The sequence below is a fragment of the Puma concolor genome, chromosome D1 (genome assembly GCF_028749965.1).
Source record: "Puma concolor isolate L17-30 chromosome D1, mPumCon1.1.hap2, whole genome shotgun sequence".
In the NCBI taxonomy this organism is placed as follows: domain Eukaryota; kingdom Metazoa; phylum Chordata; class Mammalia; order Carnivora; family Felidae; genus Puma; species Puma concolor.
In genome coordinates, this window is record NC_141676.1 from 98,956,247 (window position 1) to 98,980,969 (window position 24,723).

At 47.9% G+C, this 24,723-nt stretch overlaps 2 protein-coding genes across 10 annotated transcripts in view; both read right to left on the bottom strand.

The window, feature by feature from the left end:
* GRIK4 (glutamate ionotropic receptor kainate type subunit 4) overlaps window positions 1–781 on the bottom strand; it is a 431,577-nt gene extending 430,796 nt beyond the window's left edge. For 4 of the 5 annotated variants that reach the window (XM_086678846.1, XM_086678845.1, XM_086678847.1 and 1 more), the window contains exon 1: window positions 628–781. The gene's annotated coding sequence lies outside the window, so the exon portion shown is untranslated. The remainder of the gene's footprint in view (window positions 1–627) is intronic. The other variant, XM_086678848.1, reaches the window with a different exon arrangement.
* A 19,781-nt stretch (window positions 782–20,562) lies between these two features.
* Window positions 20,563–24,723, bottom strand: part of ARHGEF12 (Rho guanine nucleotide exchange factor 12) — a 149,780-nt gene continuing 145,619 nt past the window's right edge. For all 5 annotated transcript variants that reach the window (XM_086678852.1, XM_086678850.1, XM_086678851.1 and 2 more), the window contains one exon: window positions 20,563–24,560. In XM_086678852.1, coding sequence (XP_086534978.1) covers window positions 24,550–24,560 — 11 coding nt within the window. In that variant the 3' untranslated portion in view covers window positions 20,563–24,549. The remainder of the gene's footprint in view (window positions 24,561–24,723) is intronic.

A 24,723-nucleotide genomic window follows, 5' to 3' on the forward strand; every position in this document is an offset into this window, starting at 1 on the left:
CGAGCCGGCGTGTCGGGTGGGGGTGTGGTGGTGGCCGGAGTCCAGCGCAGGGGCAGGGGGCAGCGGAGGCAGATGGCAGCGAGGAAAGGGGGAGGGGGGCCCCGTGGGCTCCGGGGCTGCGCTGGGATGGGGCAGTGAAGCCGGGGTCGGGCGGGAAGCGGGGGTGACGAGGGCTGGGGGAGCGCGCCGGTGGCGGGCAGGGGCCGGCAGCCCTGCAGGGGGGCAGACGCTGGGCTGGGAGTTGCACAGGGGAAGGGGAGGACCAGAGCGGGAGCACCGCGAGCCCGGAGGAGGGCTGCGGAGGGAGGGAAACGGGGATGGAGACTGGAGGAACTACGGAGCGGAGCGAAGCGATGGGGGGTCCAGAGCCCGGGAGACGCAGGGATCCGAGCGCAGGGGACCGGCGGGCTGAAGGCGGGAGAGGGGAGGCAGGGCGCCGGGGAGACGGTGGGGGCGGGGGGCAGGGAAGGGTGCGGGGCAGCTGCCCCGGGGGGACGGAGAGGCGGAGACGTCAGAAGTAGGGGGGACGGGCGCGGGAGGGGGCGCGCGCGGGGCCCGCGCGGCCGGGACGCGGGGGGCAGCGCAAGGGGCAGGCTGGGGGGACGCCGCGGAGGGCCCTGCCCTTACCTGGGCGGCTCCGCACTCCGGGGGTTGAGCTGGGGCCGGGCCGCCGGGCTGTTGTTTTCCGGTTTTCCCTGCTTCCGCAGCAGCCGCGGCGGCCCCAGCGCGATCCGCCGGCAGCTGAAGGCAGTCTGTGTCCGGCCGCGAGCGAGCGGGGAGCGGGCAGCGCGGGAGGAGCGCGGCCGAGGCGCGGGGCGCCGCCCGGCGGCCAGCGCCGGAACTGCGGCGGCCCGCGCACGCCGGCCGGGGGGGCGCCCCTTCGGGGCCCGGCGGCCGGGCGGCCCGCACGCCCCTGGCGCCCGCTCCGAGCCTCGCCCGGCGCGCCCCGAAGCCGAGGCGCAGGAGGAGCGGGCGGCCGCGGGCAAACTTGCCGCCGCCCCGGGGGGGAGGGGGGGGGGACCGAGGCCGAGCGGGAGGCGCGGGACTCGGGCGCGAGGGGCGCGCGCGGCCGGGCGGCCGCGGGACGGGGGAGCGGGCGCTGCGGTGTAGCGACCTCGAGGGCGGAACCCCGGCGCGGCCCGCGCCCTGCACCGCCCGGCGCGAGGGGGGCGGCCCGCTCCGGCCCCCGGAGTTAGGGCCCGGCCGGCTTCGGCGGGCGAAGGGCGCCCCCTGGTGGGGCGCGTGGGAAGCGCACGGGGGCCGAGCGTGCCCGGGGGCCGGAGACTGCGGCCCCGCGGCGGCGAAGATGGAGAGCGGGAGGTTTCGCTTGCGGAGGCAGAAGAGCGAATGGTAACCAGGGGGGCTGCAGAGACAGGCACAGCGTGCGTCTAGGAGTTCCCGGGCGCTGCTTTCTGAGTACAAGCGTCTGGGGAGGAGCCGTCTCCTCGGGTTACGGATGAGGACCCCGAGGCTGGGAGAGGCGCACGGTCCAGCCCGGAGCGCGGGGCCCCAAGTGAGCAAGGGAGCGAGGGGCGGGGACCGGGAGGGCAACCCAACTGTCTGACACGCGGGCGGTGCGCGTTTTACTACGGCGCGGCTGCCCTCAGGAGGAGGCTGGGGACCGGGGCCCCGATCCCGAGGAAGGAGGCCCGAGGCCACGTGACCTCCTCAAACGTTATTCCTCTTTTCCACCCCGCACGTCGGCCTTGGGGAGGAGACAAGCGAACTGATCGCAGAGCCCTCCCGTCTTCGGAGGCCTGGGCCCCCACACCCACTATCCGCACACCCACAGCCTAATCAGACCCTCCGGGGACCGCTTGTCCCCAGCCCCACCGGTTGGGCTTGAAGGGACGGGATACTCTCGTGGTCAGTGCATTCCCCAGGGAAGGCCAGCCGTCCTGCTCTTCCCACTCCCGTACCCACCCAGGCCGCAGGCCGGAATGTGGCTCCCGACTTGACTTCCCATCCCCCACCCCACACGCTGGCGTGGTGCATGCTCTTCGGGGAAGACATTATTTAGCACCTACTGTGTGCCGTGACTGCCGCACTTAACAGTGCCGTTTTCGATAACCTTGGCCTCAACTTTGCAAGGTGACACTAACCCCACTTCGCAGGGGAGGAAGCCCGCAAACCAGCCACGCCGGGGGCGAACAGGCTACACGGAATCCAGTTCTAATTCCAGCCCTAGTCCCTGGGGCTGGCGCCTCGTTTGGCGAAATGGACAGAAGGACGGCCCTGGGCTAAGCAGCAAGTACATTAGACGGGCATCCCTGGGATCCTTCCTGGGCAAGGGACGTCACGTCCCTCGGCTTCCGTTTCCACATCTCTAAACCGGAGAGAAGCAGACTAATCTCTAAAGTTACTTCAAGCTCCGAAATGCCAAGCGTGGATCCAGGACCCTAAACCAAAGGGTGCAAGATCAGCAAGACGATAGAAGCTGTCGGGTGGGGGAGGAAAAACACGAAGTGCAATGCTTCATGTTCTTTTGCCTGGTGAACTCCGGCCTATTAACCAAGGAGGCGGGAAGGAGCTTTTGACAAGGTCAGAGAGATTGCTAACAGGTCTGAGGTGGCCTGGGTAGTGACCTAATGAGGACCCCAGTCGCTCCCCTCCCTGCGGGGGTGATTCTGACTTTCTTTCCCTTCAGGCCTCTGCCCCTTTCCAAGTCAGATGGTTGAGAGCGGTGGTCAGCCCCACCCTGGCGCCAGCCCCACCCTGGCGCCAGCCCCACCCCGGCTGTGCCTTCTTTCTGCTTCCGGCTGCTGAGTACTCACAGTTTGCTCTCTGCTTCCTTTACTCCTCGACCTCAGTGCCACTTGCCCACCAGAATTTGATTCCGGACAAGCTAAGTTCCCAAGCTCCGCTGGGGGGTGGGGATGGGGTGGGGAGGTTAGCCCAGACCATTTTGGAGATTCCACAGAGGGCTATGTCAAAGGGGAATGAGGCTGGTCCAGCTCAGCTACCTTCAAGGATGCTCTCCTCTGTCTCTCTCTCTCTCTCTTTTTTTTTTTAGTTTATTTATTTACTTAGAGACAATCCCAAACAGGCTGTGCACCGTCAGTGCAGAGCTGGACGCGGGGCTAGAGCTCACAAACTGTGAGATCATGACCTGAGCCAAAATCAAGAGTCGGACGCTTAACCGACTGAGCCCCCCGGCTGCTCCTGATGTCTTGAATGAAAAAGCAGAGTAAAGCATCCCTCACAGCCTGGGCATCATGGGGAAGTCTAGTGAATCTGAGTTCTAGTGGATCTGAGGAAGGAGTCTGTGCTCCTGGATTTATTTATAGCTTCTTCCTTCTTTGAAAGTGCCTCAGGTATATCCACGAAGACTACTCAATCTTAAATTTACCTACCCTGTCTTTTCCAAAGGTCCCTTTGGAGGTTTATCACTAGTGCATAACGAGCCCACTGCATCGGTAGGGCCAACTGAGGACCACAGTGACCAAGTGACTTGTCCACGCTTGACTTCATGGGACATGCCATCAGTGTGTCACTGTCTCTTAGAAACCAGTGCAGTCTCGAACTGATGCCCCCGCCTTTAGACTGGCTTCCTAACGCCCCACAAATGGCTGCCCGAGGGATGGACCTAAAATGAGCCCCCAGCTCAAAACCCTTCCACGACCCCCTATGACCTATAGAGTAACACTGAGTCCAACACGCCTCAGCATATATGCTCCCTGCTGACTTCTCCGGCCTCGCCCATCATCCACCACTGCCCGTCTCATACCCCATCAATGCCAAGCTGCCCACAGTTAGTTCTCTGGTTCTCCTATTCTATGTCTCTCTGCTTCAACACATTGATTTCTGCCTGGAGACACCCCCACCCCCATGTACACACACATACACACAAAACCCAGTTTAGGAATCTCCTCCTACAAGAAGTTTCTCCTACCCTGCTGTCTGGTCTCTTCCCAGCAGAATTAATTACTCCCCTCTCTAGAATTCTCTTGCACTTATTAGAGCTTACGGTTGCTTACTTGTTTCATGTCTGCGTTCACTAAAAGACTACAGACTTGTTCTCCTGGATTTATTTTTAGCTTCTCCCTTCTTTGTATTAGCCTCAGGTATATCCACAAAGCAGAATAGCTGTTCTTAAATTTACCATCTCTTTTCCAAAGATCCCTTTGAAGGTTGATCACAAGTTCATAATGAGAGTATGGACTTAAAAAATCCATATTAACAGCATAATGCCTGGGATAGTAGGTGCTTGGTAACTGTGTTGAATGAATGAAGCAACATGAAGTAAGGGCTACGGAGGACTGCCATTCTGGAAAATCAAATTTGCTTCTGTCGCTGGTCTAAATGAGCCAGATGGGATTACCTGACCGGCAGTACGAAACCACGGGTCCCTGCTAAGCTTGAAGCCTTTACAAACGTAAGCTGAAGGTGGGGCTCGACTTGAGGGGCTTGAGGGTGAAGCCAGCAAGAGCCTGACTGAATATCCTTATCGCCACGCGGTGTTAAAAATGCAGCAACCCCGCTAGCATACTACGCTCAAACTCCAGATTACATGAAAATAATTCTGTGTCCTTCTCGTCACCTGTGTGGGGGATGAATGGTTCATTCCTGAAGGATAATGTCTAACAGAACCAGTTTAGAAGCAGAATTGAAATTAGAGAGAGAATTGTTCTTTGATTTTTACTTCAAGTTTTTACTCATGCCTTAAAGGATGCGCTGAGTGTTGGTTTTGCATAATGACATTATGGCCAAGGGTTGTGTGCATGTGGGTTTCGACGTACATAGCCCCCAAGCCTGCTCGGCAGAGGACTCCGTCGAACGGGGAAGAAGCCCCACCTCCGCTTGACAACTATGTTATCATCAGCTCCCTTCCCCCAACCTCTCTTATCTCCATTTGCTTAGTCTAGACATACAGAATACTGCTCACACTGAAATTTCAGCAAAAACTTGGATCCTCCTCGCTCAGAATACAACCTGCCTCTCCTTCTGTGGTCCTGCTCCTTATCCTAATGTAAGAACCAGATTCGTTCCCACCCTGTGTCTCAGTTTCCATTTACTGCTCTGCAGAGGAGATCAGCTGCCATGGCAGTCAGTTCTTCTTCAGGAAATCTTTGGTGCCTATTACGTGCCAGGCACTGGAGACGAAATAGAAGATGAGGTGAATCCAGGGCTTGGCCTCTTGGGGTTCGTAGAGGTAGTACATCTCCTTCTAGCGGTTATGGCCCAATTCTGAGACCAGGTCGTTTTCTGTATACTTCCCATACAGTTAACTCAGGTGCAGGGTCGTAGTCTAGGCTGGCAGACTGGGTGGGGGTGGCGGCAGGGGCATGTGGCTTATGGCAATTCCAGCGTTGGGACCGAGGTTCCTCAGCACACACGGGCTTGGGTGGCACCCAGAATGCTCTGCTTGGAGCCTCTGCAGACCTATACTGCAGCTGGAGGCCCGCCGCTCGACTGCACCTGCATCCTGTGTGGGAAAGGGGCAGTGGCATTCACCTGCACCATGAAGGCTGGTAACCGGTACCAAGGTCGGAGGGTAAAATGCATTTTACTTGCGGTGGGCTTTATACTTCCATACCCACCTTTCCTCATTTGCTCTCACGCTCAGTATAGGCAGGTTCCATTATACCACGGTATCGATAGAAACCATTCAGTGAAGTGGTTTCTATCTAGCAAAGCTGAGTTAAAACTCAGGGCTTCTGGCTCCAGGAGGGAGCAGCGTGAAGGACATCGGACAAAGATCGCTGAGGAAGGAAGGGGTAAGCCCACCTAAGTCAAATTGGGTAAAGACTAGACAAAGACTGAAGAAGCTGTACTTTTGGGGCTCCTGGGTGGCTCAGTCGGCTGTGTGTCTGACTCAGGTCACGATCTCACGGTTGGTGAGTTTGAGTCCCCCAGCCTCCGCCCTCCCCTCCCCCCCCCTCCCCTCCCCCCACCCCCTCCAAGGCATCAGGCTTGCTGCTGTCAGCGCATAGCCCGCTGGGATCCTCTGTCCCCCTCTCTCACTGCCCCTCCCCCACTCACACTGGCTCTCTCCAAAATAAAAAATAAATATTAAGGGGCGCCTGGGTGGCTCAGTCGGTTGAGCGTCCGACTTCGGCTCAGGTCACGATCTCGCGGTCCATGAGTTCGAGCCCCGCGTCAGGCTCTGGGCTGATGGCTCAGAGCCTGGAGCCTGTTTCCCATTCTGTGTCTCCCTCTCTCTCTGCCCCTCCCCCGTTCATGCTCTGTCTCTCTCTGTCCCAAAAATAAATAAAACATTGAAAAATAGATAAATAAATAAAAAATTAAAAATATTAAAAAATAAATTAAAATTTAAAATTAAAATATAAAATTAAAAATTAAAATTTAAAAATATTAAAAAATAAATATGTTATTAAAAATAAATATTAAAAATCTCTCTTCCTCTGCCTCTCTCTCAATAAATACATAAAAATTTTTAAATTATACGAAAAAAGAAGTTATGCTTTCTCTCCCCCTTCCACTGTTGTCCTTCTCAATCTCCAATAACAGGAGTAACTTGAGTAACAAGAGGCAATCCAGTTGAGCAGGAGGGAGAGGTGGGAAGATGAGGAATAGGGGTGCCCAGGGGGGCACATTCTACCTGGGGGCAAAGCACAAGCACGTTAGCAAGGGAGGGCACACAGGAGAGGGTCTACCTTCCCAAGCCAGCCACCTCAGGATACAAAGATGCCAAGATAAGTAAATAAATGAATAAGATGCCACATGTCACTTTACCCCAGGTGTTTAGGGTCTGCAGTTGACCCAGAGAACGGTTTTGTCTGTACTATGGCATTAAGTCTTCCTATGAACTATTATGAAATGACCCCAGGATAGTATAAAGGTAAAAAAAAAAAATGTGTATGTGTATATATGTGTCTCTCTACAGATAGGTAGGTAGGAAGATACATGATAGATAGATGCATGTGTATGTGCATTCCCAAATACGTGTATATTTCAACATAAGGTTGGCCAGTTCTCTTTTTGAGCTCAACAAACCAAGAAATCAGCAAGCAGCTTCTATCTGCCAGGAATGGTATCGGGCACTAAGGGGGACAGAAAGAAAAACTGGACATGGTTCCTACTTTCAAAAATTTATGTTCCGGTGCCGTTAATTTTCCCTTGTAAAGGAAAACCTTTACATTTTAGCTCATAGTGAGTTTTAGGAGCCTGTGCCCTCTGAAGGAATTCAGAATAGTAAAAAGAATGAGAGAGTACGATTTCTCTTCACCCAGGACAGATTTCTTACGACTCCTAAATGAGGGATGAGTTACATCCAAGAACTGTACTACATAGTGGGCTATACCCAAGTTTGAATATAGAAGAGGCGCTTTTTTCTTTTATGTTTATTTATTTCTGAGAGAGAGAGAGAGAGAGAGAGAGAGAGACAGAGACAGAGCTGGGGAGGGGCAGAGAGAGAGAGGGAGACACAGAATCCGAAGCAGGCTCCGAGCCGTCAGCACAGATCCCGACAGCACAGATCCCAACATGGGGCTCGAACTCACAGACTGTGAGGTCATGGCCTGAGCCAAAGTCAGACACTTAACCTACTGAGCCACCCAGGCGCCCCTAGAGGGGGTGCTTACCAGCTAGCCGCAGTTGTGACAAGTATTGTGTTCTGCGATGGCTTAACCCTCAGCTGTTTCCACTACCGTTCTTCCAGATTCCAGGCAAGAGTCTTAATTTAGAAGAATCCAGTTACCTTAATTGAAAAGAGACTAAAGGAAGATGTGACACTTAAGACCTTTCCTATTTGCTCCATAACCAGGACAAACGGATAGAAATTACAGGCCAATTTTAGCTCAAATAAGAAAGAATTTATGAGTCGCCTCAGGAGATAATGAGCTCCCCAGCATTGGAAGTATACAAGCAGATGGATGGCCATCTGCCAGGATTGCCAGAGAAGGGATTCCAGCATTGGATTAGGAGGTTGAATGAGGTTTCCTCCATCTCTAAATTCCTTGATTCTCAGTCTGTCTCCTTGGCCCAAGGCTAAAAAAAAAAAAAAAAAAATTCAATCTTGGGAGAAATGTAACTCCTATTGTCAAAAGTAAAAACATGCCGTATGCATTTGGGTTTTTCTGTCTAGATGCATGGGCGCTTTCCTTTAAATGTAGTGAAGATACTTAATATTAGGAAATGCAATAATCACTTAAATGCTTCATCGACAAAATTAATATGATTGATATACTCAAGCGTTATTAGGTAAATAGCATTAATGGCCTTGTTAAAAAAGGAAATCTGTTTACAAGAAAGGACGGCAGTTCCAAAATAAGACCAATCTGAGTAGATGAACGTCGTGCTTGTTTTTTAAATGACTTCTTACCACGCGCACACATGCATACACACTCAGGAAGGAAAACAGTGAGTGGAGGAAAATGAACACGTATCTCAATATATCTACTGCTTTTATGCCTTGGAGTCAGGCTGTACCACCTGCTGCAGGAAGGATGGTTTTCTTCATGCATTTTCAAGCATTAAGCACTTTGGCGAATCTTAGCCTGCACAATAACACCTTGTTCTCGGAATACAAATCGACTCCGTGGTCTCCTCCGCTCCCCCCCACCCCAGTCTGATGGAATGCGCTGCTTTTCAAACGCTAATTAGGCCGGCAGTAGAGGTGAGACGGTCGACTTAAAAATTGGGCGGGTTAAGGGGCGCCTGGGCGGTTCAATCGGTTAAGGAGTGAAGCGTCTGACTTCCACTCAGGTCATGATCTCACGGTCCGTGAGTTTGAGCCCCACGATGGGCTCTGTGCTGACAGCCTGGAGCCCGCTTCAGATTCTGTTAAGAAGCATTACAAATAAATAAAAAAAAAAAAAAAAAAAAAAAAAAAAGATTCTTGGCGGGGTAAGAAAAATAGAGAAATGAACTTGGGGAAAGAAAAAAAAAAAAAGGCAAAAGCAGCCCTGAGCGTAAAATACCTACACATAGATGGGTAGACATTTAATAACCAAAATAGAATGAGAGTCTCCTCTCTCCCAGCCCCCAGAGACAAGATTTTTTTTATTTTTATTTTTTTCATGTTCATATATAAGATCTGCTTCGTGACATAGTTGGATAAAGAAGTGGGTGGGGGCAGAGGGGAGAAAGTTTGTCAAATAACAGTTACCGCAGGGCGTGGTGTTCAGGGTTCAGCTGGCTTTAGTGAACAATTTCTTCTCACTGGCTGCTCCGTGCCCGGTCCTGTCCTAGGTGCTGGGGACGCAGGCATGAGCAGACGTGGTCCCTGCCCTCCAGAAGCTCCCTCACTCCTGAGAGGCATGGAGAGGCCCCTCTTTAGGAGTTGGCCCCTTTCAGTTTCAGCCCTCAGCTCAACACTGCCGCCCATGCACCCTACTCACTAAAAACAAAATAAATCTCTTACATATACATGCAAATAGATAGCAGGCATTCTCAAGAGAAATACCTTTCGCTTCTATCACATGGGCACCTGGCCCACCTGCTCTGACACAGCAGGCACTAACAACTAGCACAACACTTCACAGTTTATAACAGGCTCTCACAAGGCACGATCAATCCTATCTGTTTTCATCATGGCCCTGGGCTTACTGGTGTCATCCGCATCTCAAAGATGGGAGAGGAAGCCATTTAGTAGTAAGTTATGAGCCTTCAAGTTGTATTTTCCGATTTTAAACCAGAAAATTCCCCTTCCGCTACTCTGACATCCTGATGTAAGACATACATTTTTTTTTAAATTTCTTTGTTCAGTTTTAAAATTTTTATTTTGAGTGGGCTCCACGCCCATGGGGCTTGAATTCATGACCCTGAGATCAAGAGTCACATGTGGGGCGCTTAGGTGGCTCAGTCTGTTGACCGTTCAGCTCTTGATTTCAGCTCAGGCCATGATCCCACGGTTTGTGGGATCGAGCCCTGCTTCAGGCTCTGTACTGGCGGTGTGGAGCCTGCTTGGGCTTCTCCCCCCCCCCCCCCCCCCCCTCTAGCCGGCACACTCTCTCTCTTTCTCAAAGCAAATAAATAAACATGAAAAAAAAAAAAAAGTCACACACTCTACCGACTGAGCCAGCCAGGCGCCCCCATGATGTAATACATACAGAACCTGTGGAACAAAGTGTTTAATTGAACAAATCTCTGCCACTTCTTGGTGAAGTGAGCTGCAGTCCAAATTCCTGCTCCTTAAAGTTCCAGGCTTTTGGGGTGCCTGGGTGGCGCAGTCGGTTAAGCGTCCGACTTCAGCCAGGTCACGATCTCGCGGTCCGTGAGTTCGAGCCCCGCGTCAGGCTCTGGGCTGATGGCTCAGAGCCTGGAGCCTGTTTCAAATTCTGTGTCTCCCTCTCTCTCTGCCCCTCCCCCATTCATGCTCTGTCTCTCTCTGTCCCAAAAATAAATAAATGTTGAAAAAAAAAAAATTAAAAAAAAAAAAAAAAAAAGTTCCAGGCTTTTGCCTTGTAACTGAGCCAAGCCAATTTTGCCTTGGGCCAAATGAAAAGATCAAAACGTTCTTGAGAGAATGGAAAACATTGGTAAGACCAAAACCCAAAGTAGCTAGAAAAACCAACCTATCACTTGAGACAAGAGCAAAAATTAAATATTTTATTTTAAATGTTTATTTTTGAGAGAGAGAGAGAGAGAGAGAGAGAGAGAGAGAGAGAAGGGGAAGGGCAGAGAAAGAGGGAGACACAAAATCCCAAACAGGCTCCAGACTCTGAGCTGTCAGCACAGAGCCCGACGCGGGGCTCGAACTCACCAACTGCGAGATCCCGACCTGAGCTGAAGTCGGATGCTTAACCCACTGCGCCACCCAGGTGCCCCTAAATCTTACTTTTAGATCCATCTTCCTTTTAAAGTAAGTTCCAGTGTATTTTATTTATATCTCTCTTATCTTGTGCCTTGTTTTGTATCTGTCTCTCCCAGGGGCAGGGTCTAATGTTTATTAATTGCACAGAAAATGTTTGGAAAACATACCCTAGGACGACATACACTGTCCACTCTGTGTATTTTTAGTCGCCGGCATTGAAACTGATCTCATATGCATTCTAGATTCTTAATTCAGACAGAACCATACTATTCTTTGTGTTTAACAGAGCACATGGTTGCCATTTAATAAATGTTAGATAATAAAAATAGAAGCAATACTTCAAAGTAGCAATATCTGAAGAATCTCATTAAACACAAAGTAAGATAAACAAGCTACCGTCGCACATCTGGATTTGTGTAGATAGGCAGCTTCCCCCCTCTGGCTGCTACAAAAGACATGGGCCAGCTGGGATCTCACCCGACGTGCCAGACGGCATTTTTCACCCCAACACCATGGTGAGAGAAAGAAAAAAATGGACTCTTTTGTCCAGCTCTCTTCCCTAATTATACCTTGGGTCTAAATAAAGAAAATACAGCACACGTAATCAGAAATAATTTGAAGCAAATGGAAAGCACCAGAGTGGAGGGTTTAATCATGTTATCGGTGGCGAGGGTCAGAGGAAATGGACAGATAAGGGCACCAAATTATCTACAGTGGCATGCAACGGAGAAAGAGACGCAAAGCCAGAGGAGATGACTCAAGAAATTAAGTTTGGTTTCCAAGTTACTTCCAAACTGTTTGGCAGCTGAAGGAAGGAAGGAGCAATGACATCTCCAGCAGGGACTCTGCTCATTAATAACGTCCTAGCAGAACAATAACCTCACATAATAAGAAATACCATGCTGTCTCCAGAGGCAAGAGAAGTCAGGTTTACTTTCCCATCCACGGAGTTCCGTTGAATAGGGTGTGTGCCACCTAGCTGAATGAATTTCGAGGAGGTTCAGACATCGATTAGGGGAAATGTTTCACACCAGCGACATCTGGAAACAAACCAACCAGTTCAGGGAGCAGGTGGGGACATTTCAGTTGTATTGAGCCCCTGAAAGGCACGTTGGTGTTTCGAGGGTCTAGCCGCCCCGTGTGGGGAGCGGGTACGGGGTGGGCAGCAGTAAGCAGAGCAAATGAGAGGTGGGAGAGACGCTCCCCGGGGGCAGAGCTACTGAAGGCTTCTCTGCTTGGGTTTATTACAGTGTTTTACGAAGCCGTGCAACAGGTCACCCAGACATCTCCAGCCAACACAGGGCCACGCTGGACTAATGTAACGTTACCAAGTGGCTTGTAAAAGGTCACCAGATCTTCCAGATGGTGGAACCTACGTAGATTGTCTCCTGTCTAGGATTTTAGCGCCGCATCATTTCCTAGCTCTTGCCCGACCGTAGCCAAAACCACGATTGAAAATTCCGAGATTAGGACAAGAATCTACGAGACGACTCGTCATTACTCTCGTTCACTTTCCAAACTATCTTCCTATCTTTCAGTTACCAAGAAACATAGGGATATTACGAAGGCTTGGGGGTCTAGGTTAAACAAAGACAGCCCCCAGCTCTTAATATCATTGGATCTTTGGGGGAGGGCCTGAAACTAAACACAAAGCCCGCCTGGCATCTTGCTGGGCCGTCATGCAGCGGTCCAGATCCGAAAGCACCTCAGGGTAGATCCCATCGAGATTCTTTCAAATCTTGTTTTTTTTTATGTTCACTTATTTTTGAGAGAAAGAGACTGTGAGAGGGGGAGGGGCAGAGAGAGGACAGAATCCGAAGCAGGCTCCAGGCTCTGAGCTGTTGGCACACAGCCCGACATGGGGCTCGAACCCACAAACCGTGAGATCTTGACCTGGGGCAAAAGTCGGCCGCTCAACTGCCTAAGCCACCCAGGAGCCCCTGTGGCTTTTTTTTAAAAAATGAAACCACTAACCAACCTTCACATTTTCACAGATTATTCCAATAATGTCATTGCTTCAACAGGCTTTGTAGGCCGTCCGATGACCAAACACGTGTGGTAATTGAGCTCTTACTAGGTACTTAGTGTTGTAAAGGGCAGGCGAGAAGCAAGAAAAAACTGTTGCCATTTATCAAGTGTTGACTACGTGCTGGGTACTACACGCTTTACATTCATTTATTGCTTTGTTTTCATCCACACAAGCCCATGAGGTGTGTGAGACAGCCAGGTCCCTGTGACAGGAGCTCTTTAAGCACTGAGAACGAGTGGGAGCAGAGATGGAAGAAGGCGCTGAGTCACCCCGTATGGGAACAAAGTATGTGATCTTTGAGGTACTGTTTTCTCTTCCATTTAAAAAAATTTCTTTTTAATGTGTATTTATTTTTGAGAGAGAGAAAGAGCGCGAGTAGGGGAGGGGCAGAAACAGAGGGAGACACAGAATGTGAAACAGGCTCCAGGCTCTGAGCTGTCAGCACAGAGCCTGACACGGGGCTCGAACCCACAAACCGCGAGATCATGACCCGAGCCGAAGTTGGACGCCCAACCGACTGAGCGCCCTCTCTTCCAGTTTTCAAAAGGTATGATTCACATGCCATAGAACTCACCCTTTTTAAAGCGTACGATTCAGTGCTCGTGTATTTGCGAGGTTGTGTAACTATCACCACCGTCAAATTCCAGAACATTTTGATCCCTCCATACCCATTCGTATTCTCCCATGTCCTGGCCTCTGGCAACCGGTAATCTGCTTTCTGTTTCTATGGAATTACCTATTTTAGACACTTCATGTAAACAAATCCTACAATCTGTGGTATTTTGTAACCGGCTTCTTCACTCGGCGCGGAGTTTTCAGGGACCTTCCTGTTGTAGCACGCGCCCGTCCTTCGTTCCTTTTCGGGGCCGGATGATATTCCATCGTGTGGATGCGCCTTTCCTTGACCTGTTCATCAGCTGATGGGACTCTGAAGTACTTTCCACCCCGAGTTCCACCCCGGAACACGGTGTTCTGGTTCTATATCCAGCCAGGACACTAGCAGGTATGACTCAATACAGTGACGCTCCAGAAGTCCACTTGCGGCTTCTTGGGGGACATCTCTGTTGATAGGCTGCTGTCTAAACTCAACGTGTCAAATGAAACTAATTTCTCCCCACGGCCTCTCTCCTTCACGCTTCCTCACTTCTGCTAATGGCAACACCAGTCTCTCAGGTCCACGAGACCATCTTTTCTTTTAACTCCTCCTTCCCCCGCACGGTGACTCACGTGCCGACATCTATAAATCATACCTCAGTGACACCATTTTCCCCTACTCCGTCCCGAGCGACTTCGAGCCTCCCGTTGGCTATTACCACAGCTTTCTGCCAGCCTCCCTAGGTACTAACTCTCCCCTTTCCACTCTACTCTGACTCAGTTGCTGGAATTGTCCTTTTTTTTTTTTTTTTTTTTTTTTTGAATTCAGCTGTGTCCAAACCTGTCCCAAGATCAAGCAGCTGAAATGAAATGTAAATTTCTGCCCCTTGGTCCGGCGTAAGTGACTTCTAACTCAGTCAGGGAGAACGACAGAGGAGTGACAGTCGTGCACCTGTCTTTGCTATTCGGCTGTAGACACCTCTAAGGGAAGAAACTACTTCCACAGCAGGGTTGTAAAGACAAGGCTTTGGTGGAAGCCAGACTTTCTCTTGAATTCTAGCTATTCCATGAGGATCATCAGAGTCATTCATAACTTCAGTTACCTCATTTGTATTTAAAAAAAAAAGTTGGGGGGAGAAAAACCCCTTACCTCTTGGGGTGCCCATGGAGACTAGAGGCCACGCACTCAGGGGTAGGACCTGACATGCGGTTCGCACACAGTGCGCTGTAGCTTCTGCTTTTCATCCTCCCAAGACGTAGCACACTACTCTGCAGAGTGGCTACTCGCCTACACTCGTATTGCTAAGTGGAAAAGGGGGGGTCTGGTGGAATGCAGCGGAAAAGCACAACTGCAGAAAAAAATGAGGCAAAGCGAACAGCAACTGGCAGTTGCATAAAAATGAAAAAAGTGAGCTCGAAAAGATAAGCAAGACATACATGGCCAGGTAGGTTTCAGGCTGGTGTAAAAGCCGAGGTCGAGGCAGGACCTGGGAGGCAGGGTGAGGGAGGCGGGGAGGAGGCTGAGCCTTCCTGGAGGGGAAGGGTCACAATGGCTGGGAGAGGGAAATCGAGTCGCCCAGATAAATTATGACCGTCTCAGAAACTGAGCAGAGTTCAGTCTCCACACAGCAGTCACCAGAAAGCCATCATGGTTCTTGGGCAGGCCAGTGACACGAGGGGACTAGCGGCTTTTTGGAAAACGGGATAGGGAGCCATATGCATGACAGACAGAAGAGCAGAATGACCTGGTCGTGGTGGGAACAGAGCAAGGGGTAAATCAGGAAGGCACTTTGAGAGAAAAAAAAAAAAAAAAAATCACAGGCCCTCGTGACAAATGCTGTAAAGGATCATGGTCTTTTGCCTCTTTCCTCTAAGGCCCGTATTTTATTTTCCCCCCCAAAATATTTCAAACACCTTGCTCCTCCAACTCTTTGTTTTCTGAAACAAAGCTAGGAATAAACTGACCAATTAATCAGTCAACCCGCAAGTCATGGCTGCCAAGATACTCTGACCCAAGATAGAAAGATCCCTGCTTATTTTAATCTGCCTACATGTGCCCAGTCTTAACTGCAATCTGCTCAGAACTTCTCTGAAGAGACAGGAAAAAAAAAAAAGTTGAGAATATAAGCCAGTCAATCATAACTCACATTCAAAGATCCAGAACCTTCCCTACATACTCCTGTTACGGTGCAAATACCCCCACAGGAAGCAAACGTTAGACTCTCTGTGTCTTCGAGCCAAATGTCACTGACTGCCCAATGGAGTTAGAATTTATCTTGAAGAGGCCACTTTCTAAAAGGAAAAGAAAAAAAGTGGAGAAAATTTGAGGCTTTTACTTTCAATAGGTGGCAAGACATAGGGACAGTTTTGTTGTGTCTTTCTTCCTTTCACTTGAGCTGTTAGTTCACAGACATTTGATTGCATGAAAGCTTCCAAGTTCTCTAAGACTTATTCTTGCTGGCTGGACCAGTTTTTCTGATGGTGCATTTGCTTGCTAAATAATCAATCCAGCTACCTCATGTTCCGGGCACTCATCTTTTGTGAATTTGCCAAATTTCATAAACCTTTCAGAAGAGGCCATCACTCAGGACACGAGCGGGAACGGAGGTAAGATCTGTCAGTCTCTCCTCAGCCAATGCTCAAAAAGTCTCCTCTAACCAGGAATGTCAGATTTGCTTCCACCAAAGCCCCCAAGATTCTTACAAACTGGCAGTGAGATTGGGACAGAAGAAATGTAAATAATGCTTCATCAGACCGTAGATAATACTGAACTAGAGACATCTATCAGAAGAGATTCCAAAGAACGGGAGAAAAAAATTTCTAAGGACAGACTTCAGTGAGTGATGTTAAAATTATATTCCCGGGGCGTCTGGGTGGCGCAGTCGGTTAAGCGTCCGACTTCAGCCAGGTCACGATCTCGCGGTCCGTGAGTTTGAGCCCCGCGTCAGGCTCTGGGCGGATGGCTCAGAGCCTGGAGCCTGTTTCCGATTCTGTGTCTCCCTCTCTCTCTGCCCCTCCCCCGTTCATGCTCTGTCTCTCTCTGTCCCAAAAATAAATAAACGTTGAAAAAAAAATTTTAAATTATATTCTTATTTGGAGAAACACATGAGGTCAGGAAAGCATAGAGCTTACCTGAGACTACCCATCAATTTCACAGGACTATCAGCATTGGAGGGACCTAAGAGAACAATCATCTAACTTCCTCAGTATAAGATGAGAAAACAGAGGTCCAGATAGGGTAAATGACTTGTTCTAGGTTAGACAATGAACTAATAATATAAGAACAGAGAGTAGAAAGAACTTTACTTTGGTCTTGCTTCCTTGGTCTTATTATGGCTCTCCCTAAGGATTGGAGGAGGAGGCAGGGAGAAACCCCAGAAACCCTGCCACAAATTGGACTCCAGGCCACGATGTCTGGGCTACAGGGTTTGGGTTCTCTAGAAAGGGTCTCAAAGTATATGAAATTCATACTCATATGAATTTGAAAATTGTTTATGGTCTTCACTACAGTAGATATGGCAACATATGCATTTTCAGGAAGATAAAACACGAAGTCTCATTAAATAACCACAATATAACTCAGTTTCCCATTAGTTAAAAATATAAGCAGCACAGGACGCCTGGATGGCTCTGTCGGTCAAGCATCCAACTTCGGCTCAGGTCATGATCTCATGGTTCGTGGGTTCGAGCCCCGAGTTGGGCTCTGTGCTGACAGCTCAGAGCCTGGAGCCTGCTTCGGATTCCGTGTCTCCCTCTCTCTCTGCCCCTTCCCCCACTTGTGCTCTCTCTCTCAAAAATAAACAAAAAAGTTAAAAAAAATATAAGCAGCTCATATATTTTAAGGAAATAAAGAGGTTTCAAAACAGCCAAGATCTAGCTTTAACTGGAAGATAAACCCAAGGAGTACTAGCACATTGCATACACATGATTTTGAAGTTTCTGGAACATCGACTATCAACCACACTCCGTCCCATTATAACAGTAACACCAAAGCAGCACACATCCAACATACAGGTTTCTTAAAAACCAAGGTTCTTACTAAAATCAAGTTTTTTCTTTCTTTCTTTACATTTAAAAGAACAATTAGGTTAAAAGAGTATATTATAGAGGCTAGCAACGAATTTTGAAAAAATGAACACTCTCTCCTCCCCTTCCTCCTTCTCTCTCTCTCTCTCTCTCTCTCTCTCTCTCTCTCTCTCACACACACACACACACACACACACACACACACACGAGCCTAGAGTTTGGACATACAAAACCATTATAAAACATGAAATATGGCTGCATTAGTAAGAGAGATATTTACATATTCTAAATTCATTAATCACTTTTCACCGTCCCTGCTTTACGCATTCAACTCCTAGAATAAAACACCACCACCACCACCATCTTTAGACACCAATCGCACGCCTGGAAATTTCTCATTCCCTCCTCGCAACAACTCCGTTAAGTATTACTGACTCTCATTTACGGCTGAGGAAATGGAATCTAGAGGGAACCTGCTTATGGTGACACAGCAAGTAAGCAGAAGTGAATCTGGATTGTCTTAGTTCAGGGTCTTTTCACCACACAATCAGTTTTCAAAGTATGGTCTCCAAACCCCTGGCAGTCCCCGAGACTCTTTCAGGGGCATAAAGAGTCATAACTATTTTCACTGAACTACCGATTTGGAAATTTGTGTCCACCACCATGAAGCTTTCTGATGAGATCAGTCATTGAGGTCAATAAATGTGAGCTTTGGATACCATATAAAGAAACGGGGGCGCCTGGGTGGCTCAGTCGGTTAAGTGTCCAACTTCAGCTCAGATCATGATCTCAGGTTCGTGGGTTTGAGCCCGGGGTCGGGCACTGTGCTGTCTGCCCAGAGCCTGGAGTCTGCTCTTGATTCTGTGTCTCGCTCTTTTCTGCCCCTCTCCCGCTCATGTTCTCTCTCAAAAATAAACATTAAAAAAAAAAAAAAAAAGGGTCAACATTTGAAGGCCTACATAATTCGGCAAATCAGTGTTTCCCAAATTACTGATACAGGATATTACAAAATTATGCATAGGTAAAAGATTCCATCCTTCACCCATTTAAAGTATGAAATGGACTGATGGATTTTAGTGTAACAAAGGACAAAAATGTTACTGATGGGGCTTCAGATTCCACACTGCAGCTCTTTTAAGAAACTACTACTTGTCAGAAGTTTCAGTGTGGTATCCAAGAAGATCCACAATCATCTGAAGAAAGCTATTAAAATACTTTTCCCCTTTTTAAAATAGATGTGTGAAGCCGGACTGTCTTCATAGACTTCAACCAAAACAACATGGCGTACCAGACTGCATGCAAGAACAGAAATGGGGATCTGGTTGTTTTCCACCAGGACAGGCTGAAGGCATTTGAAAAACTAGGGAGGCCTGGGTGGCTCAGTCGGTTGAGGGTCTGACTTGGCTCAGGTCATGATCTCACGATTCGTGAGTCTGAGTCCCGCATCAGGCTAGCTGCTGTCAGCATGGAGCCCGCTTCAGATCCTCCGGGAGCCCTGCATCAGGCTCTGTGCTGACAGCTCAGGTCTGGAGCCTGCTTTGGATTCTGTGTCTCCCTCTCTGCCCCTCCCCTGCTCACACTCTGTCTCTCTCAAAAAATAAACATTTAAAAAATTTAAATTAAGATTCTCTCTCTCTCTCTTTTTGCCCCTCTCCCCTGTTCACTCTCCCCCTGCCCAAAAAAAGATTGAGAATGGCTGCCCTTTATTATTTAAAATAATAGAGGGCAGAAAAAATTTCTCTGTACAGATGCTCCTCCAAAAACTTTAAAAAATTACCAAGATACACCCTCATTATTGTTACTGATCAGAATGTTGACTGGGTGGCCCCAACCCCGTGGTCACATGTACAAAGAAAGAGATCCCCTGGAATAATATGGTATAAAGGAAGCCTTAAGTTATAGGTAGGTACCAAAGCACCCTAAGCAAATAAGGGGGAAAGACTGGGACAGAAAGAGAGCTCTACCTACCTTAAATGATCTCACATCAAGGCCTCGGTTGACGCTCATGGAATGATGGTGTCTCCCCAATAACAGGTGGCAGAACCAACCCGCTCCCTGACGGCTAAGATCAGGCAAGGGCTTGCAGTTCGTAATACGAATTACACTTCACGTTAGAGAAAGAGATGGGCAACACCTACATCTAGCTATTTACCTGTAATATTTTAGGACATTCGTCATAGTAGGAAGCCATCAAGTCCAACTGAAAAGCAACTATTCATCCAGATAGACCCTCTTATCTTTCAAAGTGGTATTAAACTTTTGGTGAGCCAGTCATTTAGCTTGGAAGAGGACAGCAAAAAGTGAAAGCAACTGCTCATATGCAACGACAGTATTTTATTTTTGCCACTCTTCTTAGAAGATGGCCATCCAGGAGTGGGGATGGAACAGGCATGCGTTTCCCTACCGGTTATGCTCATAAACACAGCCACAAGCACAAACAGGTTCATTTCTGCAAAGTACATTTGCGTATTCTTCAGTTTTAGAAAGCTTAACTAAAAAACCCTACAAAATACTGAGCATTTTTTGTCACGCTTATTAGATCTATCAGCCAAATGTGCCCCCGAATGACTGAAAACTAAAATATCATCCCAAGAATAAGTCGAATGATACCTCTGTGTCAAAACCAACATACCAAAAAGCCCAAAAGTTGAAACGGGGTCCACAAAAGCATAGAAATATTGCTACTTTAGGAAGTCCAGCACTGGGGATAAGAATGGTAATAAAGACATCATATTTTCATTTAGGGTGGCATTAAACCAAAGTCATTTTCAAGTGAACCATAAAAGCTGCCCCATTAATCCCACTGATTTATACACTTAAAAGATGGTTAAGATGACAAATTTTATGTTACATATGTTTTACAATTTAAAAAATACATACCAAAAACCATCGAACTGTACACATTAAATGAGTGAACCGTGCGAAATGTGAATTATGTCTCAATGAAGCTGTTAGAGAGCAAAAGCACCGCCCCGGACGCTGCGGCAACACCCGCCGTCGGTGTCCTCACGGATGCTGGCCCATCACAGAGACGAGCTGGCTCGTCTGGCTAGTAAAGATGCTCTAACAAGCAGGAAGCTGCTCGACAGTCACTTGCCAGTAAGATGAATGAAGGCCTCCTTGGGGCCTCAACTTTTCTAATGCAACTCGGAGAAGACAAACCAAGAAGAACATAAATAAAAAGCCACATACTTGGTTCCTTTAAGCATATTTAATATTTGAACTCTCATTTTCTATTTTCCCAGACCCCAGAAAACAGAAAGTTTTTAGATGACCAATATTTTGTTCCAGAAACATACAGCCTTATCAGCTAATTCATAAAAGAGCTATTTTACAAAGGTACATCTGGATAATTAGAACAATAAAGTCTTTTAGGCGTTTCAAAATGTGATCAGTAAAAATACATGATTATTAATAAAGTTCTTTTAAAGATAGTTCCAGATTTTTTTAAAAGTAATTTCTGTTAAAGAGTACATGATTGTATGGTGAACAAGGAAAATAAAATGTTCTAGTAGGAAGAGGCTTATTAAAAATAACCAATAGTGTGCACATTACAGTTACCACTTTTGCAGTACATCTGCTTAGCCATTGGCACCTGGAAATGGCAGACAGGGCTTCCTTCTACGAGGTACGTCGTTCTTCCACCAATTTATTATCAAAACCATCAGTACCAGTGGGGAAGGCATACGGAACGAGGCAAAAGAAACTCTTTTCTCGAAGAAGGAACTATTTTGCAGATCAACGAAAGGGGTGGGTCAGAAAACAAACGAACAAAACAAACAAAAACGAAAAAAAACCCCATGATTTAAAACGAAAATTGTAACAGGAGGGGGAAGAGACCAGCCAGCAGGAAGATGACTACACGGTCCTGACAATTTTGTATTCTGAGGTCCTCTGTACACAATTCTCAATGGTGCCCTCTGTGACGTATACAGAAGGAAATATTGACCAAAGCTCTAGCAGTTCAAAATAACATCATACACCACCTTCAGAGAAGACAGTTTCCAGTTTGAAATAGAGAAGCTCCATGTAATACACCAAATTTACCAACATCAAAAGAAAAAAAAAAAGTATGCAAGTAAAAGACAAATCACAGGAAGCCTTAATTATCTTCTCTAGCTTCTAAAAAGAAGAAAAAATAAGCTTTTCTCCTTTACTCTCACATTAGGTTCCCCCTCTTGCCTCCAAAAAAACAAATAAAAACTGTCTTAAACAGTGGTTAGAAGTTGTTTTGGGGAATGGGAAGCCAGAAAACTAATGAAATGCGCCTTCTTACGGTACGATAGAATAGTTACAGTTTAGGTTCTAAAAGCCAAGATAACTCAAGCAGTCCAAGTTGGCTGATTTTAAAGTATGTAATCATGATTTTAAATTATAGCACTTTGGGGGCTTGCTGATTTGCCTTGATTAACTCTGTTCTCTGAAAAGGAAGGAGACACTCCAAATGTAATTTGCCACTTAATAGCAAAGGAGCCATCAGGCCCACAAGAGAGAGCACAGGGTCACAGCAGGTCACTTGGATGGCTAAAGCCCAGCCCTCCTGCTCTGGGAAGGTTGCTGTGTTCACCACCCTTGATTCCAGCTTCTAGTCAGGTAACCTGGGAGAAAACAGCTTCGCTGGGGACCACTGTCGCTCAAAGACACTAGGAATATCTAATTCCATTGTCCTGAAAGGCAGATATGGTATCAAAGTAAAATGGCTGTGATTATAACGGCCAAAAAAATGGAAGGTGTAGGAGGCAATGCTGGGAAGGAGGCGGGAGGAAGGTAGGCTGGAGGATAAAAAGAACACACTCAAAATTGTGGAATCTTTTCAGACTCAGACTGTGTCTTGGGGCTTCATTTAAAAATCCAGATATGAGTTTATTTGGAAGTACTAGAGCTACGGTCAAAGTATTTTTCCAGTTAGCCCTGTTCCAAGGAGAGCTTCAACTGCAGGAAAAGCAAAGCCAATCGTTGTTAAGGGCGAGATACACTGGCTGAGCTAGAAGAGAAACCCAAATGCTGTTGACCTACAAAGCTTCTTGCGTGCTAGGGAATTATGGGATTACCCTGTACTGTCTGAATTTAAGATAAAAGTTCCACTTACAGTTCCCTTTCTCCAGATTAAATGCCAGCTGATGACCCCGGTGTCAGGTGGCCACGGGCACGTTGCCCTTTTGGTTGCGAGTGACTACGTCATCTCCAGCAGCACTACATGATCATTTGGCTTTTCCACTCGCTTCTCTTAAGAGATACAGAAAGTTCAAGTCCCAAGCTTCCCTTACTAGCTTCTGCCTCTAAAATTTTTAAGCCCGCTCAGATTTAACTGATACTTGGTCTACGACTCAAAATAGAATTCTAATTTATAGATGAGGTCCAACAGTCCAAATTGGTCTACTTCAAAACATAGGTCAGATTTGAAAAAGGCAGGAAATAGGAATCCGGACTTAGATGAGCTTGTTAAATTGTAGTGGTGTTTACAAAAGCAGTAGGGAATCCTTACCGCTTGCGAGGAGAGTGCGGGGGAAGAGTAAATTTACTTCCTGATTACCCACAGAGTTCAGAGGGCACTACTGAAATGAGCAGTGGAGGTACTCTTTATGTAGTAACAGAATTTGAAGACTTGACCCATGATTTAGCTTTAGTTGGCAAAAATACTCCAAAACACATATACCCGATGCACAAAGAAAACCACAGAAAGCCAGTATCACTGAAGGAGTTCTCAAGTTACAGTTCTGAAACATTTACCCTCTGCAGGGGGCAGCCAATACTACAATTCATTCTAGAGCAGGCAGTTAGCAACCCCTTGCCCACAGTATCCAGTGTATGCTCTGGTCTGCAACTTTTAAGGTCAGTCATGCACCAGTGTGGAAAAAGCTCCGGCAGTGAAGTCAGAGGAAGTCATTCGGGAGCTGGTTTGAGCGGCTCTGCCTTCTCCACCTCATCTCTCTCCACTCCACTCGCGGCTCTCCTTTGAACTCAGAGAGCCCTTTGGCACCCATCAGTGCAAAATTAATATTAAGAGTCAAACCTCCAGGTACTAAAATTTTACTGGCCTTATATTCAGCAGTACCCGTGGCTAATGAGAGCCATGGTTCAACTCAGTAGTGATTCAGTCAGATAACCTTCCCAAACTCTTTTCCCCGCTCCCATCCCCCCCTTCCTCAGCACCCCCACCCCCGCCACCACCTGAAGCATCTCCATTTGTTTGTTTTTGCTTCCCGCTCAACCTGCAGGGATAATTTACACAAGTGCCGAAGTCTAATGTATAATTATAAAAATGAAACAATACCAAGAATAGCAAATTTATAGCCAAGAAAATAAAATTTGCTTTCCTCTCCCTCCCAAATCCCTACCCTCGATAGAAAGAAGACAAGAAGAACACACCGATTTTCAAGTGCCTGCTCTTTAGTACACTGAGGATTTCTGTTAATTGGGGGTTGATCCCGGCTACAGAGAAGAGGTGCTCGCCTCACGTGGGAGGAAGCCCACCCAGCTCTCTGCCCATCTGGGCAGCACACGGCTCAAGTCCTCCGCGCACAGGAGCGGAGCCACGGGCATACTATGCCTTTGAGGTGACCCTCAAAGACGACGCCCACTGGGCAGCAGAGGGCATGCAATACACTTTAGTGGAAGCTAGATGCTCCTTGCTCCCCCTGCTCACTTCCCCCTCTCCTTCACCCCTCTACCCAACCTCCTAACACCTTATCCTGAACGCTTGGCTTCAGGAGCAACTGACCCTTGGGGGTACTAAATACAAAGGGCTAAAACTCTCACTACTCAAAACAAAACATGGCAAAATAAAAATTAAAATGTGCTTTCAAATACGGAATGAAGTCAAATAAATACATCTGATTTTCTCTTTTTCTTAAGTCTAAGTAAAATTTCATATCCTACACCCAAAGCTCTATACATTTGGTTTCTGTTGTGAATCAAAATGAATTTCCGATAGTGAGGAGAGCAGAGTGAGAGAACGAATACTCCCTCACTGACAGACCAGTGCAGCTGCCAGACTGTGAAGAACTAGTCCCGCTCTGGGCGCCCGGGCACATGGCTGCCCCGGGGTGGGGGGAGGGGGGTGGTTCACAGGCAGACCCTCTGGGACACACTCTTCTCTGCACCCACGGTGGAGCCAGGATGGGTGATACAAGGCCGACGCTCAAAATCCAACAACCTTCAGTCACCTCCAGGACACGCGGCTCTAACTTTTATCTGGGAAGAATAAAGACATGCGGAGATCCAATTAAGAAGAACAAATGAACACTCAGAGAATACCGAGAGGTGAGGTCTGAGGGCACAGCTGGGTCTTTTGTTCACTGGATCAGAACAGCCTCATTCGAAAGCACGTAAGCAGATGGGTACAAATCGCGTCACC